Below are 19,327 nucleotides of genomic sequence, written 5' to 3'. Positions count from 1 at the left end.
GGGCTGCTCTCTAGTTGTGGCGCACAGGCTTAGCTGCCCTGTGGCATGTGGGATCTTAGTTCCCGGACCAGGGATTGAACCCACGTTGCCTGTGTTGACAGGCGGATTCTTAACTACTGGATCACCAAGGAAGTCCTTATAATAACTTGTTGTGAAAATTTAGGCAAGAAAAGCCTTGAGGAGACAGTGCAGAGCAGCTAAACCAGTGTGCAAGGAATCACCTGGAAAGTTTGTAAGCAGCAGAGGTTTTTGCTCACGCTCCCAGACTCCTAAATCTACCGTGGAGCCCAGGCATCTGCATTTTTAACAAATAGCCCAGGCATCTGAAGTTGGTGACCTATAGACCATAGTCTGAGAAATGCTGACGCAGCAATAAATCTAAAAGGTGGAATGAAAGTCCAGGCGGTTATGAAGAGAACAGACTTGACTTCAAGTTAAAAGATGAGCTTTAGGTCCAAGCAGAAAAAGATCCTACTTTTCTAAGGGAAAGGAAAAGGGCATTTGAACTTGCTTTCCACCTGCTAGGTGCTGTGCCCTGTATGTACTCTAGTTAGTCTTTGCAAAAACTGGTTAAGGTGGGTATTTTTGTGCCCTCTCTGCTGACAAGGCCGGTGACACGTGGAGAACTGGAAAGTAACTTGTCAAATGTCCTATCTGACCGATAGAGCTAGGATTCGATCTCAGGTCCCTCTCACCTCATACCCCTGCTTTGTCCACCACGACGGGCTGCCCTGTGGAGCATGCGCCACGGCAGCTCATGGAGCTCAGTGAGAACATGCTCAGACTTTGAACTGGAGGCTAGCAAGTGTGTGAACAAGACAGAAGCTACGATCTTCTGTAGTGGGAGGACCATCTCCATGCCCACTGCTGTTTTACCAGTACCTGGAGAAGTACTGTATGCTCAGTAAATACTTTGTGAATGAATGAATGAACGAATGAAAGACTGGGACAAGAAAAGGAGCTCATCAGTTGGAAATAGAATCAGAGAGGGTTTGACCTGCTGCTGGGGGTGACTGAGTGAGACTGAGTACCTGTAGGCTAACTGCCCAGTGTTTGTTTGCTGTTGCTGTTTCAATCATTTATTCATTTTATTTTTGGTGGCACTGGGGCTTTGTCACTGCACTCGGGCTTTCTCTGGTTGTCGTGAGTGGGGCTGCTCCTAGTTGTGGTGCACGGGCTTCTCATTGCAGTGGCTTCTCTTGTTGCAGAACATGGGCTCTAGGGCATGTGAACTCAGTAGCTGGGGCTCGCGGCCTCTGGAGCACAGGTTCAGTAGTGGTGGCACACAGGCTTAGTTGCTTCATGGAATTGTGGGATCTTCCTGGACCAGGGCTCGAACTTGTGTTTCCTGCATTGGCAGGAGGATTCTTACCCACTGTTCCACCAGGGAAGTCCCACCAAGAGGTTTAAAGCCTAAGACTCCAGCTAGAATAAGATGGTGCATTTTCAAATAGCTGTACAGTGAGCTCTGTGATACACAGGTCATTAGAGGAGGGGTGAGAGGGAGCAAAGGTGAACTACTCTCAGAAATTCTCCCCTTTTATCTCAGGTGACCATACTGGGAAGTCATCCAGGAGAATTTGTGATATTTGGTGGGCATCTGGCCGAGGGAACTTCTGTTAGGAAATCCTTTATTTAGAGCATCTTTAAAATTTTTATTTTTTAAATTTTTTTGGCTGTGTTGGGTCTTCATTGATGTGCACAGGTTTTTCTCTAGTTGCACAAAGCGGGGGCTACTCTAGTTGCAGTGTGTGAGCTTCTCATCGTGGAGAAGCTTGTAGCATAGCACAGACTCTAGGGGGCTGTGGACTCAGTAGTTGTGGCTGTCGGGCTCTAGAGCACAAGCTCAGTAGTTCTGGCACGTGGGCTGAGTTGCTCCATGGCCTGTAGGATCTTCCTGGATCAGTGATTGAACCTGTGTCTTCTGCACTGGCAGATGGATTCTTTACCACTGGACCACTGGGGAAGCCCTACTTAGAACTTTTAATGTCAGTGTTAAAATGTGACAAGAAGTTAGTTCTTTGATTACTTACAAGGCACGTATTCATCTTAGACCACACTCTGATAGTCACTGAGAGTGGTCCTCAAACTTTAGCTTGCTTAGAACCCCCTGCAGGCCTTGCTAAAACCCTCTGCTGGGCCCCTCTCCCAGATTTTGGTCTGGGTGAGGCTCGAGTATTTGCATCTCTAACAAGTTTGTAGGTAATGCCTGTCCTGGGACTATATTGCTAGAACTTACACTGCTTAAGAGTAACTGTTGTTAGTGGTTGGAGCAAGTATTGTGGCGGTTATCTAAAGAATAGTTGTTGCATTGGATTGTTACTAGAGAAGCTCACAGAGTTTTAAAAATATCTTGCTATTTGACTATTGTTTAAGAAAACAAGAAAAACGTCATTACCTTTTTGAAGTGTCTGGTAATTTTCAAGACTAGTAAGCACACTGAGCGCCGAAGAATTGATGCTCTTGAACTGTGGTGTTGGAGAACTCTTGAGAGTCTCTTGGACTGCAAGGAGATCCAACCAGTCCATTCTGAAGGAGATCAGCCCTGGGATTTCTTTGGAAGGAATGATGCTGAAGCTGAAACTCCAGTACTTTGGACACCTCAGGCGAAGAGTTGACTCATTGGAAAAGACTTTGATGCTGGGAGGGGTTAGGGGCAGGAGGAGAAGGGGACAACAGAGGATGAGATGGCTGGATGGCATCACGGACTTAATGGACGTGAGTCTGAGTGAACTCCGGGAGTTGGTGATGGACAGGGAGGCCTGGCGTGCTGCGATTCATGGGGTCGCAAAGAGTCGGACACAACTGAGCGACTGAACTGAACTGAACTGAACTGAAGCACACTTCTGTGGTGCTGTCTTGAACATCCCGTCAAAAAAGGGAAAGAGACCTGTACTGGGGGCTTACAGCGTGTTTCAGGATTATAGTTGTAACTAAAGTCTTTCGCTAATTCCTTCACTAGCCCATTTTATGACTTCATACGATCGCCTACTTTATGTTTCACAGGCTTAGGTCTACCCAAACAGGGGCTGGTGTATAAATTCTCAGAGAGGCTGCTCATAGCTTTTAGCTCCTGGACCTCATCTGTGAGGTCAGAGAGTGAGAATCCTTAAGAGAAGGAGCACAGTAGAGCAGTTGGAACTAGCACATTTTTAAAAAATTATTGAAGTATAGTTGATTTACAATGTTGTGTAAGTTTTTTCTGTACAGCAAAGTGGCTCAATTATACATACACATATATTCTTTTTTATATTCTTTTCCAGGGTGTTTTTGTCACAGGGTATTAAATTTAGTTACCTGTGCAATACAATAGGACCTTCTCATTTATCCATACTATATCTAACAGTTCGCCTCTGCTAATCTCAAACTCCCATTCCTTCCCTCCCCTGCTCACTCCCCTTGGCAACCGCAAGTCTGTTCTCTATATCTGTGAGTCTGTTTTTGTACGTGTGTTGATTTGTATTGTATTTTAGTTTCCATGTTTAAGTGATATCACATGCTTTCTGTCTTTTTCTTTCTGACTTCCTTCACTTAGTATGATGATCTCTGGGTCCATCCATGTTGCTGCAAATAGCATTGTTTTTTTTTAATGGCATCTTTTTGATGGCTTTGTTGATGCCTAATGCCAATCTTTTTGATGCCATCTTTTTGATGGCTGATGGCATTGCTTTTCTAAAATGGCATCTTTTTGGTGGCTGCATGGTATTCTATTGTGTATGTGGACCACATCTTCTTTGTCCATTTGTCTGTCACCACGCATGTAGGTTGTTTCCATGTCTTGGCTAGTGCAGATGGTGCTGCTATGAACATAGGGGTGTATGTATCTTTTTGAAATGCAGTTTTATCTGGGTATATGCCTAGGAGTGGGATTGCTGGATGATAACAGCGACTCTATTTTTACCTTTTGGAGGAACCTCCATACTGTTCTCTATAGTGGCTGCACCAGTTTACATTCCCATCTGTGTAAGATGGTTCCCTTTCCTCCACACCATTTCTTATTTACAGATTTTTTAATGATGGCCATTCTGACTGGTGTGACATAATACCTCACTGTAGTTTTGATTTGCTTTTTTAAAATAATTAGATACATTAAGCATCTTTTCATGTGGTTTTGGCCATCTGTATGTCTTCTTCAGAGAAATGTCTGTTTAGGGCTTCTGCTCATTTTTTGATTGGGTTTTTTTATTGTTGTTGAGTGGAACTGGCACCGTTAATCTAAGCTGAACTTGTCCAGCTGTGGAGCTATGACCCTCCAAGGTTTATTAGTATGCATCCTGAGACAGAAAGAATCAGTCCTCTGCCTGGAGATAAAGGACAAGTTCAAATGATTGTTGCATAGGTTCCTTTCCAGTAAAGCCGACTGAGGAAAACTCAGTTGTGATTTCTTAACTTTCCTTCACAAAAAGGGAATTTGCATTGTTCTGTTCATGGTGATATGTATAAAGCTTTCAAAATGCATGTTTGAAGAGCCACCTTAATGAATTTTGCCTTAATTTTGTGTCACCTGTACTGTAATTTACTTAATTTTTCTTTAGATGTACTCTTTTTTAACTTTAATGTATTTTAAAAAGCAAATATTGATCTTTATCATTGACTGAAAGTAGCATCACTGCCTATAAGTAGAAGAAAATGATAAAGTTTATATAAAACTATGTAAACTTTATAGGGACTTCCTTGGTGGTCCAGTGGTTAAGAACTTGCTTTGCAGTACAGGGGATGCAGGTTCAATCCCTGGTCTGGGAACTAAGATCCCACATGCCAGGGAGCAATTAAACCCTCATGTTACAACTAGACCCAAGGCAGCCAAGATGAATAAATAAAATAAACATTTTTAAAAAGCTATGTAAACTTTATAAATAGGAAACTATTAGATTTTAAAAGTTTAATTTTTTGCCACCTATTTTTGTACATCAGTTGTACATTAAAAACAAACTAAAGATAATTACTGGGCATTCAGTAATAGTCTATCTTTCTCTTTTTTAAAAAAGACTCCATATTGGCATGTAGTTTTCTAGGAGGCATCATGAGTTAGAAGAACATTTGAGTTTGGTTTGCACTCAAACTCTCCTATCATATTGTATATCACATTATCATATCTTAAATCGGTTGTATGATGCTGGGTAAGCTCCTCAGCTTTACTGAGTTTTCATTTGTCCCTCTATGAGAGAGGATAGTAAGTCCTTTCTCCCTTACCTATTTCACAAAATTGATGGAAAGATTAAGTGAAATACATATGCTTTGTAAATCCATGTGTATTTTAAAAAATAATTCGTTTATTCATTATGTTTATTCTTTTTGGCTGCACTGGGTCTTTGTTGCTGCACACAGGTTTTCTCTAATTGTGGCGAGTGGGGGCTACTCTAGTTGTGGTGTGCGGGCTTCTCGTTGCAGTGGCTTCTATGTTGCGGAGGACAGGCTCCAGAGCTCTCAGGCTTTGGTCCAGAGCTCGCAGGCTTTGGTAGGCTTTGTGGTGCACAGGCGTAGTTGTCCTGTGGCATGTGGAATCTTCCCAGACCAGGGATTGAATCCATGTTCCCTGCATTGACAGGCAGACTCTTAACCACCGGTTCACCAGGGAAGTCCCCCAAATGTACTTTTAAGGCATTGTTAACAAGCTCCTTTTAAAGAGCCATAAGAAAAAAATGAATAATACCCTTTTATTGTTGCCTGAATCTGACACAATATCAAGAAACCCCATAACATGCCCTGCAAAAATGTGAACTCACATGTAATGTAGTTGATGATTGCCTCCTATCTGGCCATATGGTATGTATATATTTAACTTTTTGACCAACTGCCAAACTGCTTTCCAATGCATTTGCACCATTTTACATTCCCATCAGCAGTGTATGAGAGTTCCGTTTGCTCTATATCCTCCCCAGCACTTGGTATGGTCAGTAATTTTTGAAATTTTTAGCCATTCTAATGAGTAGGAAGTAATATCTCAGGATGACCTTAATTTGTATTTCCCTAATGACTAATGGGGTTGAGGATCTTTTCATGTCCTTATTTGCGATCTTCTATTTGGCTGTTGAATTTTTTTTGCTCTTTTAAAAGAGTTGTTTATCTTAGTATTGAGTCTTGAGGGTTCTTTATATATTCTAGATTCAAGTCTAAAATACATACTTTCTAAATATTTTCTCCTGAAGACTTGCCTTTTCATATTTGTAAAAATGTCTTTTGAAGAATAAATATTTTAAATAAGGTTTAATATATATATATATTTGTTTTATAGTGTGTCCTTTTTGGTTCCTATTTAAGAAATTTTTTCCAAGCTCAAAGTCACTACAATTTTTTTCTTTTTTCTTCTAGAAGTTTTATTTATTTTTTAAAACTTGGAATATAATTGCTTTACAATGTTGTATTAGTTTCTGCTGTACAACAAAATGAATCAGCTATAGGTATACATATATCCCCGATATATATATATATATGGACTGCAGCACGCCAGGCCTCCCTGTCCATCACCAACTCCTGGAGGTTACCCAAACTCATGTCCATTGAATCGGTGATGCCATCCAACCATCTCATCCTCTGTCATCCCCTTCTCCTCCCACCTTCAATCTTTCCCAGCATCAGGGTCTTTTCCAATGAGTCAGCTCTTCACATCAGGTGGCCAAAGTATTGGAGTTTCAGCTTCAGCATCAGTCCTTCCAATGAACACTCAGAACTGATCTCCTTTACGATGGACTGGTTTGATCTCCTTACAGTCCAAGTGACCCTCAAGAGTCTTCTCCAACACCACAGTTCAAAAGCATCAATTCTTTGGCACTCAGCTTTCGTTACAGTCCAACTCTCACATCCATACATGACTACTGAAAAAACCATAGCCTTGACTAAACAGACCTTTGTTGGCAAAGTAATGTCTCTGCTTTTTAATATGCTGTCTAGGTTGGTCATAACATTTCTTCCAGGGAGCAAGCGTCTTTTAATTTCATGGCTGCAGTCACCATCTGCAGTGATTTTGGAGCCCAGAAAAATAAATTCAGCCACTGTTTCCACTTTTTCCCCATCTATTTGCCATGAACTGATGGGACTGGATGCCATGATCTTAGTTTTCTGAATGTTGAGTTTTAAGCCAACTTTTTCACTTTCTTCTTTCACTTTCATCAAGAGGCTCTTTAGTTCTTCTTCGCTTTCTGCCATAAGGGTGGTGTCATCTGCATGTCTGAGGTTATTGATATTTCTCCTGGCAATCTTGATTCCAGCTTGTGCTTCATCCAGCCTGGCGTTTCACACGATGTACTCTGCATATAAGTTAAATAAGCAGGGTGACAGTATACATCCTTGATGTACTCCTTTTCCTATTTGGAACCAGTCTGTTGTTCTGTGTCCAGTTCTGACTGTTGGTGTTGCTGATTCATGTCAATGTATGGCAAAACCCACTACAATGTTGTAAAGTAATTAGCCTCCAATTAAAATAAATAAATTTAAAAGATAACTGTTGCTTCCTGACCTGCATGCAGATTTCTCAAGAGGCAGGTCAGGTGGTCTGGTATTCCCATCTCTTGAAGAATTTTCCACAGTTTGTTGTGATCCACACAGTCAAAGGCTTTTGTGTAGTCAATAAAGCAGCAGTAAGTAGATGTTTTTCTGGAACTGTCTTGCTTTTTTGATGATCCAGTGGATGTTAATATATAATATTTATTTTTCTCTTTCTAATTTCACTCTGTATGACAGAGACTCTAGGTTTATCCACATCAATACAAATGACCCAATTTTGTTCTTTTTTATGTCTGAATGATACTCCATTGTATATATGTACCACAGCTTCTTTATCCATTCACCTGTCGATGGACGTCTAGGTTGCTTCCATGTTCTAGCTATTGTAAATAGTGCTGCAGTGAACATTGGGGTACATGTATCTTTTGGGTTTTCTCAGGTCTTCTAGAAATTTTATAGTTTTAGCTTTGCATTTAGGTTTATGATCCATCTTGAGTTAATTTTTGTATATGGTGTGAGATATATGTTAAGTACAGCCCTCTTTACTGTTCCCTTTACTTTAAGATGCTGAATAACTTACAGAAATTTGGAATGTAAGATCCAGGTAGTTAAGATAATCAAATTTTACCCACAGTAGTGTACCATGCTCATTATTTGTATCCACGATCTTCAAGAAAATATTCAGCATCATTTTGGTGTTACCTGTAGTTTGTCATATTTATTAATAAATTATTTAAAACATGGCAATTAATGAGTTGTATACAGATTTGCATTTTGCTAGAACATCACATTTATCTGATATACCTTGCTGTGGTCATTTAGGATAAACAGGTACTTAAGTACTTTTCAAAAAGCATAATAATCTGTAGGCAGAAAATCTATACTGCCATTGTATTCAGTTTCTATGATATTTAATGTATTACCACAGATCTAGTGGCTTAAAACAATGCATATATATTCATTATGTCATAATTTCCACAGATAAGGAGTCTGAGCCTTAGCTTAGCTGAGTCCCCTATTCAGAGATTCACAAGGCTGCATTCAAAGTGTCACTTGGCTTATTTCTCTTGACTCATGATAGATCTGTATTCGAGCTCACTCAGGTCATTGGCAGAATTTATTTCCTTGTAACTCTAAGACCAAGGGTCTAGCTTCTTGCTGGTGGTCAGCCAGAAACCACCCTCAGCTCCTAGAGGCCACCTGCAATTCCTTGCCACATGGCCCTCTAAAGTATGGCAGCTTGCTTCTTCAAAGCCACCAAGGGAGAAAGATTGAGTCTGCTGGCAAAATGGAGTCTTACACACTGTAAAATAATTATGGGAGAGACATCTATCACCGGTGTCATATTTTCCTGGTTAGAAGCAAGGCATAGGTCCTACTCCCATTTCAAAGGGAGAGGATCGCACAGAGGCAAGAGCATAAGGTAGGAGTCATTGGGAGCTACTTTAAGGTCTTTCCACCATGGCTATGGAGAGACTTTTTGATCATTGCCAAACCTGTAGCTTCACAGGCCAGTGGTTCCCAGCATAGACTCCTTGGAGAGTCCCTAGATGCCTCAAAGGATGTCCAGAAAAACCTCCAACCAAAGATTAAAGCAAATGTATATGTAAATTAAGTTAAGCCACAGTCTATTAAAAATATTACGGAGAATTTCAAACATTCATGAAAATAGAACAATATAATGAACCTTCATGTGTCCATCACCCATACTTAACAACCACCATCCTGTGGCCAGTCTTGCCTCATAAATTCTCCCCTCTTGAATTATTTGCAACAAAATCCCAGACTTCATATCATTTTATCCATAAATATTTCTATATAATATCTTAAAAATAAGAGCTCTGATTTTTTAAGATATAACCACTATACCATTACCTCACCTAAAAAATTAACAGTAATTCTTTAATATAATCAAATATCTAGTGTTCCAATTTCCAATTGTCTTTTCTTTTTTATTGGAGTCTAGTTACTTTACAATATTGTGTTAGTTTCTGCTGTATAGTGAAGTGAATTAGCTGTTGTATACATGTATCCTTCCAGTTGTCTTTTTTTTTTACATATTTTACTTTTATTAGGAAAATTTCAAACATATATAGAGGAAAAGAGATTATTAGCAACATAGCCATATGTGTGTGTCTCATGTATAACCCCTCTGTTTACCCTGTATTCCCAATCATTTTTGAAGCCAATTCTATACAGCAGATCATTTTCTATATATACATTTTAGTATCTACCTCCAGTTGTCTTATGTCACCATTTATTTATAGTTTGCTTGAACCCAAATCCAAATAATGTCTGTACATTACAATATGTTGAGATATTTTTAATATATCTTTTAATCTCTAAGATCCCCTCTTCATCTCTTTCTTTCTTCTTTTTTTTCTAAGTTTATTTGTTGAAGAGATCAGGGTTTGAGGGGTTTTTTTTTTTGGTCCTGCAGAATTTCTTAGTCTGGCAATTGCTGACACACTACAATTCAAAAAAGTGAGCTTATTGCAAAATCAACTCCATAAATACTCTTCAAAGATCTACTAAATAGCCTAATTATATCATCATTCTTCACTTTTCTTTCCTCCCTGCTTCCTGAATTTATTTATCTTGATCACCTCTGAATCAATAACAAAAAGTTCTGCAAAACTGCCATCTGCTTTCCCTTGGGGTTTATATCTTAAAACAAATTTTCCTCAATTGAAATCAAATTGAATAAGAGCTTTGAAACCAAGGATCCCTCATTAGACAGTTTGTTATTTCAAAGTATTTTCTATTTACTGTGCCTTATTTAGAATACAGTATAATCCTGTGAAGGCAATTCTGTTTGCTCAAAATGGTGTATAATTGGGAATAATTGCAATTCCCTATCTGAAATAAAGTCTCTCAAGTTTTTTTATTAGAAAAATTTAATTTATTAGAAACATTGTACCATCTGAATGTATTAATGTAACGTTCCTTTCAATTTATGTTCTGAATTAATGAGGTTGTAGTATGTCAAAAAATAATCAATTTAAAATCTGAGACTTGAGGATCATTCAACAGAAGTTTGCATTGATTTCTTTTTGAAAAATTTATAACATCAATATAATGTGTCTTTAAAAAGTTAGTAGGAATCTTAGGCTCATAAAGCCAACTAACCAGCAATCCTTTCCCCATCTGCCCTACCTCTGATTCTTGTTCCCTGTAGATACCCAGCACTTGACAACCAACTTTCCAAATTGTGGTTGACATCTCTAATCCACTGTCGTTGCCTTCATTGTTTCCTCTGTCCTTGGGGGATTATCCCTTTTTAATTCTTTCTCTGTAATTCTTGTGGTGTTTGAGAGGAAGTGGAGAGGAGAGTGTGTATGTTCAGTTGGCCATATTTAGCTTGTGAAAGTGAAGTCAAAGTTGCTCAGCTGTGTCCAACTCTTTGCAACATAGTCCATGGAATTCTCCAGGCCAGAATACTGGAGTTGGTAGCCTTTCTCTTCTCCTGGGGATCTTCACAACCCGGGGATTGAACCGAGGTCCCCCGCATTGCAAGCGAATTCTTTACCAGCTGAGCCACAAGGGAAGCCCTTAGTTGGCTATATTTTCACTTTCTAGTTTTTTTGAGAGTCCAGAATGGTGTAAACATTGGCGCCCAGCCCCTCTACCTCCCGGTGCCTCCCTCTTATTGGAAGTGCTGGGTCTTTGGGCTGGCTCAGCAAGTGTCACTCTGCACTTCTGAGGACAGTCACCTGACTCCCAGGAAGCGGTAGTGAAGTGTGTCCCTCTTCCTGAAGACATGGCACTTTCCAGAGCACTATATTACACACTGAGAGTCTCTGTCTCGCTTGACCTTTCTCCCTAGGGACGACTGTAGTATGGGTCACATTCCTCCATCCCTGAGCACCACACATGTAACTTTTGCTCCGACTCTCCTCTCTTTGGGGCATCTGCCCCCACCCAATGCCCCATATCTTAGGATGTCAAAGAGGATAGGGAGTGACCTTTGTGCAGTGGTAAATGTGTAGCAACTGGCCCTCCAAAGGGAATTAAGCCCTGACTTGAACACTTGCCAATTTTTATGGTGTAAATACTTTTACCAAGGCTGAATTTCACTGTGTGATAGTGACTTGGAGGAGGTGCACAGCAGCGTCTTTGCCTTTGGGAATAGGACTTAGGGGTCTTTGTTTGGGACTGCCAGACTCCAGGGTGAACTCGTTTGGCCTTTCCTTGAGCTCCCCAGTCACTCCTACCTTGATATTCCTGCTGGCTTGACTCTGCCAACCCTTTGGTTATGCCTGGTCTGTCTAAATCTGCCTACTCAGCCACCTGAGACTCTACTCTGGGTTGAGACAATTCCCCAGTGCTTTGCAGTTAAAAATGTGCATTCTGGGTCAATCTTAATTTTGTTATGTTTTTACTCTGCTTTGATGTCCTGAAAAGAGCTTCTTGGTAAAATTAATTTCATGCACTAATATGCAACTGATAGTATGTAGACACTGTGTTTTCTCCAGGTAAACCTTCTTACAGTGCTGTACTGATGGAAGGATCAGGTGACTGGAATTCCTTATTCTGCAGTTCTGTTGATGATGTTTTCTTTCTTCCACAGTTGACAGGCCCGTGAGAGTATATGCGGATGGAATATTTGACCTCTTCCACTCAGGTCATGCAAGGGCACTTATGCAAGCGAAAACACTGTTTCCCAACAGCTACTTGCTGGTAGGAGGTAAGAAGTACATTTTCTTTTTGTCTAGAAAACTCTTATTTAATGTTCTTCCTGAAAAGAACCCCTGTCAGACTTCAGTCATTAAAACCTCCCATTGTTAATGCTCCCAATTCAGCCTATATTGGGTTCCTTGTTTACTGCCTGAAATTTAACATGAGATTTTAAAAACACCATAGGGGAAATTATATCATGAGATTATAAACTGTTGATTCCTAGAGAAAGAGAGACTAATAATACCACCAAGTGTAATTGCTTCATGTTTTCCATTAATACCTTTCTTTTTGTGTTTGAGGAATGTTCCAATTCCTATTTCTGAAATTTCCTAGAGGGTTAGGAGAAAAGCAATATTATTCTGATTTCAAATCTTGGAGACTGGAGGAAACTCAGGATGATTAATGTTGAGCGAGGTCATTGTCTGTTTCTTTGGTATGACCCACAGCACTTAGGACGGTGTTGTGCTAATGGTAGTGGCTTACAACAGTCCCGGTTAATTGAATTTATGCGCTATGTGTTAAAGAAATGGTTTTATATATGCAAATAATCTTGGTTTACACTGAAGGAAGTGACTGAGTTCATAAGCTGTGGAGAGAGAAGGGTAATTAGACGTAGGTCGAAATTTTCTTCTTCCAAAAGGCCTACCGATTTCCGTTTGTGTAAAAGGAAAAGTGGCTGATCTGGGAGACCTGGGTCTCTTCTCTGTAGCTTCTGGAAGCAGCATTTCCTTTTACCATGATCATTTTTTGTGGCATTACATGAACTAGACACCACCAACCCTTCCACCTTGTGAGGGAGCAAGGCGGTAGTAAGAGACTACATATCTGTTTTTTTACAGTGTTTTGTTGTCTTCCACAAGTTTGAAACTACTTTTTGAATATTTAGGAGGAATTGTTTGCAGATTTTGCTGAACATAGTGACCATATGGTTCCTGAATAGAATTCTTTCCAGAAGGAAGAGATGGTAAGAGGCAATGGTTACTGGACAGATTATGCAGAGGGAACCCAAGGTGGGCAGAGGACCCATCTCTGTTCATTTCCTGTATTTTGAGTAGAAAACCATTCTTTATGTGAGCACTACCACCGGGAATCTGGTCCTAAGCTGCTGGGTCCTGGGGAGACCTTTGCAGTGGTTTGGCTTTGGTCATTTTGAAAAGTGAAAGTCACTCAGTCGTGTCCATTTCTTTGTGACCCCATGGACTATATAGTCCATGGAATTCTCTAGGCCAGAATACTGGAGTGTGTAGCCTTTCCCTTCTCCAGGGAATCTTCCCAACCCAGGGTCGAACCCAGGTCTCCTGCATTGCAAGTGGATTCTTTACCAGCTGAGCCACCAGGGAAGCCCAAGAATACTGCAGTGGGTAGCCTATCCTTTCTCCAGCAGATCTTCCTGACCTAGAAATGGAACTGGGGTCTCCTGCATTGCAGGCAGATTCTTTACCAACTGAGCTATGAGGGAAGACCTTGGTCATTTTGGCAACCCAAATTTGGAAGTGGTTAGGTGTGGGTAACACTTAACAGGAACACTGCCCTGGCCCTGGATTAGCACATCAAAAATAAATTCAAAGGAAATAGACTTTCAGTGCATTCTTGTAAGCTGGAGAAAGCAGCAAATTAACAACAGCAGTTCTCTAGGTTACTCAGCAGCAGTGGTTTCACTGATTTGCTGAATGATTCCTTCACTTAACAACTATTTCTTGAGCTCCTACTGTGAGCCAGGCATTCTTCTGTACACTGAGGATGCAGCCACCATCAAAGCAGACTGTGTCCTCAGAGAACTTAGAGTCTAAAGGGGAGACAGACATTGACCAGTAACAATCTGGAGGAGAGGTACTATGAAGAAATGTTACATAGGGTTAAGGGGAAAGGTGACTGGCGGGGCAAGCAGGGGTGTTTCAGGTGTGGAGGTCAGGTGAGGACCCTTTGAAGCACTGACAATTGTGCAGAGACTTAAATGAAGGTCAGGGCGCACAGAAGCCAGAGCACAGAACTTTCCTTGTGCAGTGATCTTCCCACCAGCCCAGATAAGAATGTTGGGACAAGTGGGGAAAATGTGGTGGCTACAACTAGGTGTGTTGTTTTATTGACTTGTCTCTTAAGGAGGCTTTTTGTAAAAGTGCAGGGGATTTAGAACTGAGAGAAGTGAATATGGACAGGAGTTCAGAGCCGAGAATTAAAGCAGAAGGGAAGGAGACCAACTGCAAAAGGAGCCACACAGTCGTTGCATAGCTCTCAAAAGCTAGAGCTGGTACTGCTCCCTGATGACGACCCAGCTCTGGCTGCTCTGAGTTCTGTTTCAGAGGGTTGTTGCCTAAGCAGCATCAGGAAATGCAGTGACCAATGTCCTCTCTAGCCGATTTATTGGGTTGGCTAAAAAGTTCGTTTGGGTTTTAAGAAAGGTAGATACTTCCTCAATGGCTATTACATGGATTCTCTGTGGAAGCCAAGGGAATGTGAAACTACTAAGACAACCGTGGAGACCATATCTTTTGGTAGATGATAGGGACTAGAGTGTGGATGGGAAATGAAACAATAAAGCATGAAGCTGTAAAAATGTGTGTAGACTTCTGGCGACAGTGACAGAGTAAGAGTGAAAACCTCCAAGCAATGTAAACAGTAATAAATAATTTCAGTATGTTATTTTTTCCAATGATTTATTATTATCCTGTTTAACTGGAAATATCATGAAGTATTTTGCAACCAATCTCCTACTAAAATTCAGTGTAAGCTTATAGTTCATGTGTCTCCACTAATTTAATTGTGTTTGATTCCTAGTCTGTTAAACAGAATCTCCAACCTCCTATGTGTAGGCAGGGTTCTTCAGGGGTGGTATTGGAGCTCAAATGCCGAGTGGCATGGCTGTGGCAAATGCATTTTGGGGAATTGTGCATAAGAAAAAGAACAGTTTTCCTTCTATGTATATAGTAGTTGCCTTCCTCTAAAATTCAGCATTTTTTTAAAAAGATTTATTTATTTATTTGTTTTCAGCTGCATTGGGTTTTAGTTGCATCTAGCAGGCTTCTCTCTAGTTGAGGCACACAGGCTCAGTAGTTGTGGTACATAGGCTTAGTTGCCCCGTGGCACATGGGATGTTAGTTTCCCAGCCAGGGATTCAATTCATGCCCCTGTGCTGACAGGTGGATTCTTAACCAGTGGACCACCAGGAAAGTCCCTAAAATTCAGCATTTATCACAGCTGTTTAGTAATACTTTGCAATTATTATAAAACAAAGTTAGGGGCTAGATTGATAATTAAAAATAATTGTACAGAGACATTCAGAAATCTTACAAGATACTGGAAAATTCTCATGTGGGGCTGCTCCACACTTAGGAAGATGTTTAGCATTGTTAGCACCGCGCCCACTAAATGCCAGTCACTGCTTCCAATTATAGTGACAACTAAAGATGCCCCACAAATTTCCAAAAATGCATCCTAGGGGATGATGAAGCCTTTGTTGAAAACCATTGTCTTAGACTAAGAGTCTTCACTCTTCATTCCCCACAATGCCAAAAAGAATTTTGAAAAACTATATACCATCTTTTGGTTTTTCCAGTAATCATGTATGGATGTGAGAGATGGACCATAAAGAAAGCTGAGCACTGAAGAATTGATGCTTTTAAACTGTGGTATTGGAGAAGACTCTTGAGAGTTTCTTGGACTGCAAGGAGATCAAACCAGTCCATCCTAAAGGAAATCAATCCTAAATATTCATTGGAAGGATTGATGCTGAAGCTGAAGCTCCAATACTTTGGCCACCCGATGCATAGAACTGACTCATTTGAAAAGACCCAGATGCTGGGCAAGATTGAAGGCAGGAGCAGAAGGGGACAACAGAGGATGAGATGGTTGGATGGCATCACAGACTCCATGGACATGAGTTTGAGCAAACTCTGGGAGTTAGTGATGGACCAGGAAGCCTGGCTTGCTGCAGTCCATGGGGTCTCAAAGAGTCAGACACGACTGAGCAACTGAATTGAACTGATGCACCTTAAAAATTTTTAAGTTGACATCTAAAATTTTCTATCCTAAGTTTAAATAGTTATAAAATGTGTAATTTCAGGAATATTGTAAATATTAACATTTCAAAAATTAACAAACTTTAAGGAAAATTTTTTGTTCATAGTAAAATTGGCAAAAAGTAAAAAGATTTACACTCATACACAGCCTCCTCATTATCAACATCCTGCAGCAGTGTAGTACATTTTTTATAGTCTGTGAAGCTACATTGACACATTATTATCACCCAAAGTCCATAGTTTAATACGTTAGAGTTGACTCTTGGTATTTTAAATTCTCTTGTTTAGTTGCTAAGTGGTGTCCAACTCTTTTCAACCCCATGGACTGCAGCACGCCAACCTTCTCTGTCTTCCACTGTTTCCTCGACTGTGCTCATATTCATGTCCTTTGAGCTGATGATGTTATCTAACCACCTCATCCTCTGCCACCCCCTTCTCCTTCTGCTTTCAATCTTGCCCAGCACCAGGGCCTTTTCCAATGAGTCAGCTCTTCGCATTGAGTGGCCAAAGTATTGGAGCTTCAGCTTCAGCATCAGTCCTTTCAATGAATATTGAGGACTGATTTCCTTTAGAATTAACTGGTTGGATCTCCTTGCAGTCCAAGGGACTCTCAAGAGGGTCTTGGGACTCTCAAGGGACTCTTCAGCACCACAATTCAAAAGCATCAATTCTTCAGTGCTCACCTTTCTTTACGGTCCAACTCTCATATCCGTATATGACACCTGGAAACACCATAGCTTTGACTGTATGAACCTTTGTCGACAAAGTGATGTCTCTGCTTTTTAATATGCTGTCTAGATTTGTCGTAGCTTTCCTTGAAAGGAGCAAGTCTCTTTTAATTTCATGGCTGCAGTCACCATCCATGGTGATTTTGGAGCCCAAGAAAATAAAATGTCACTGCTTCCACTTTTTTTTTAATTTGCCATGAAATGATCTAACTGGATTCCATGATCTTAGTTTTTGAATGCTGAGTTTTAAGCTAGTTTTTTCATTCTCCTCTTTCACCCTCATCAAGAGGCTCTTTAGTTCCTCTTCATTTCTGCCATTAGAGTATCATCTGCATATGTGAGGTTGTTGATATTTTTCCAAGCAATCTTGATTTCAGCTTATGATTCATTCATGCCAGCCCTGCATTTGGCAGATGTACTCTGCCTAGAAGTTAATTAAGCAGGGTGACAATATATAGCCTTTTTGAACACCGTTCCCAATTTTGAATCAGTCAGTTGTTCCATGTAATGTTCTATTGCTTCTTGACCCTAATACAGGCTTCTCAGGAGACATGTAAGGTGGTCTAGTATTCCCATCTCTTTAAGAATTTTCCACAGTTGGTTATGATCCACACAGTAAAAGGCTGTAGCGTAGTCAATGAAACAGAAGTAGATGTTTTTCTGGAATTTCCTTGCTTTCTCTGTGATCCAACCAATGTGGACATTTTGATCTCTGGTTCCTCTGCCTTTTCAAACTCCAGCTTGTACATCTGGAAGTTCTCAGTTCACATACTGCTAAAGCCTAGCTTGAAGCATTTCAAGCAAAACCTTACTAGCATGGGAAATGAGCACAATTGTCCAGTAGTTTGAACATTCTTTGGCACTGTCCTTCATTGGGATTGAAATGAAAATTGACCTTTTTCAGTCCTGTGACCACTGCTGAGTTTTTCAAATTTGCTGGCATACTGAATGCAGCACTTTAATAGTATCATCTTTTAGGATTAGAAATAGCTCAGCTGGAATTCCATCACCTCCACTAGCTTTGTTAATAGTAATGTTTTCTAAGGCTCACTTGTCTTCACACTCCAGAATGTCTGGCTCTAGGTAAGTGACCACACCATTGGGTTATCTGGTCATTAAGACTTTTTTGGTACAGTTCTTCTGTGTATTCTTGCCACCTCTTCTTAATCTCTTCTGCTTCTGTTAGGTCCTTACCGTTTCTTTCCTTTATCATGCCCATCTTTGCATGTAACGTTCCCTTGATATCCCCAATTTCCTTGAAGAGATCTCTAGTCTTTCCCATTCTTTGTTTTTCTCTACTGCTTTGCATTGTTCACTTAAGAAGGCCTTCTTATCTCTCCTTGGTATACTCTGGAACTCTGCATTCAGTTGGGTATATCTTTCCCTTTCTCCCTTGCTTTTCATTTCTCTTCTTTCCTCAGCTATTTGTAAAGCCTCCTCTGACCACTTTGCCTTCTTGCATTTCTTTTTCTTTGAGATGATTAAGGTCACTTCTTCCTGTACAATGTTATGAACTTCTATCTATAGTTCTTCAGGCACTGTCTACCAGATCTAATCTCTTGAAGCCATGCATCACCTCCACTGTATAATCATAAGGGATTTGATTTAGGTCATATCAGAATGACCTAGTGGTTTTCCCTGCTTTCATCAACTAAAGTACAAGCGAGGAGTCAGCCAGTCAGGGCAGTGTACAGGCTTGGAGTAAGGCAACCAGGGCAAAGTACCGGCTAGCGGTCAGCCAGTCACAGCAAATACAGGCCTAGAGTCAGCCATTCAGGGAGTAGTAGAGGCTAGGAGTCAGCCAAAATCAGGGCAAAATACAGCCTGTTGTTTTTCATTGGCTAAGTCATGTCTGACTTTTAGCAACCCCACGGACTGCTGCAGGTCTGGCTTCCCTATCCTCCACTCTCTTCCAGAGTTTGCTCATATTTGTGTCCCTTGTGTGGGTGATGCTATCTAACCATCTCATCTTCTGCTGCCCAGTTCTCCTTTTGCCTTCAGTCTTGCCCAGCATAAGGGCCTTTTCCAGTGAGTCGGCTCTTTGCATCAGGTGGCTAAAGTATTAGAGCTTCAGCATCAGTCCTTCCAATGCATATTTAGGGTTGATTTCCTTTAGAATTGACTGGCTTGATCTCCTTGAAGTCCAAGGGACTCTCAAGAGTCTTCTCCAATTCCATAGTTCAAAAGCACTGGTTCTTCAGCACTTAACCTTCTTTATGGTCCAGCACTCACTTCCGTACATGACTCCTGAAAACATCATAGCTTTAACTGTACATACCTGTTTGCAAAGTGCTGTCTTTACTTTTTAATATGCTGTCTAGGGTTATCATAGCTTTCCTCCCAAGGAGCAAGCATCTTTTGATTTCATGTCTGCACTCACCATCCTCAGTGATTTTTGGAGCCCAAGCAAACAGAATCTGTCACTGTTTCCACTTCTTCCACTTCTGTTTACCATGAAGT

The 19,327-nt window shown here is 40.6% G+C and overlaps 1 protein-coding gene across 6 annotated transcripts in view; it reads left to right on the top strand.

Annotated features, from left to right (window-relative positions):
- PCYT1B (phosphate cytidylyltransferase 1B, choline) overlaps window positions 1–19,327 on the top strand; it is a 143,608-nt gene that overhangs the window by 64,629 nt on the left and 59,652 nt on the right. For all 6 annotated transcript variants that reach the window (XM_070289874.1, XM_070289870.1, XM_070289869.1 and 3 more), the window contains exon 3: window positions 12,014–12,130. In XM_070289874.1, the coding sequence (XP_070145975.1) occupies window positions 12,014–12,130 (117 nt within the window). The remainder of the gene's footprint in view (window positions 1–12,013; window positions 12,131–19,327) is intronic.

Source organism: Ovis canadensis, chromosome X (assembly GCF_042477335.2).
Source record: "Ovis canadensis isolate MfBH-ARS-UI-01 breed Bighorn chromosome X, ARS-UI_OviCan_v2, whole genome shotgun sequence".
Classification (NCBI taxonomy): Eukaryota; Metazoa; Chordata; class Mammalia; order Artiodactyla; family Bovidae; genus Ovis; species Ovis canadensis.
The sequence above is the reverse complement of the archived record's forward strand: the minus strand, read 5'-3'. Positions and strand labels throughout refer to the sequence as shown.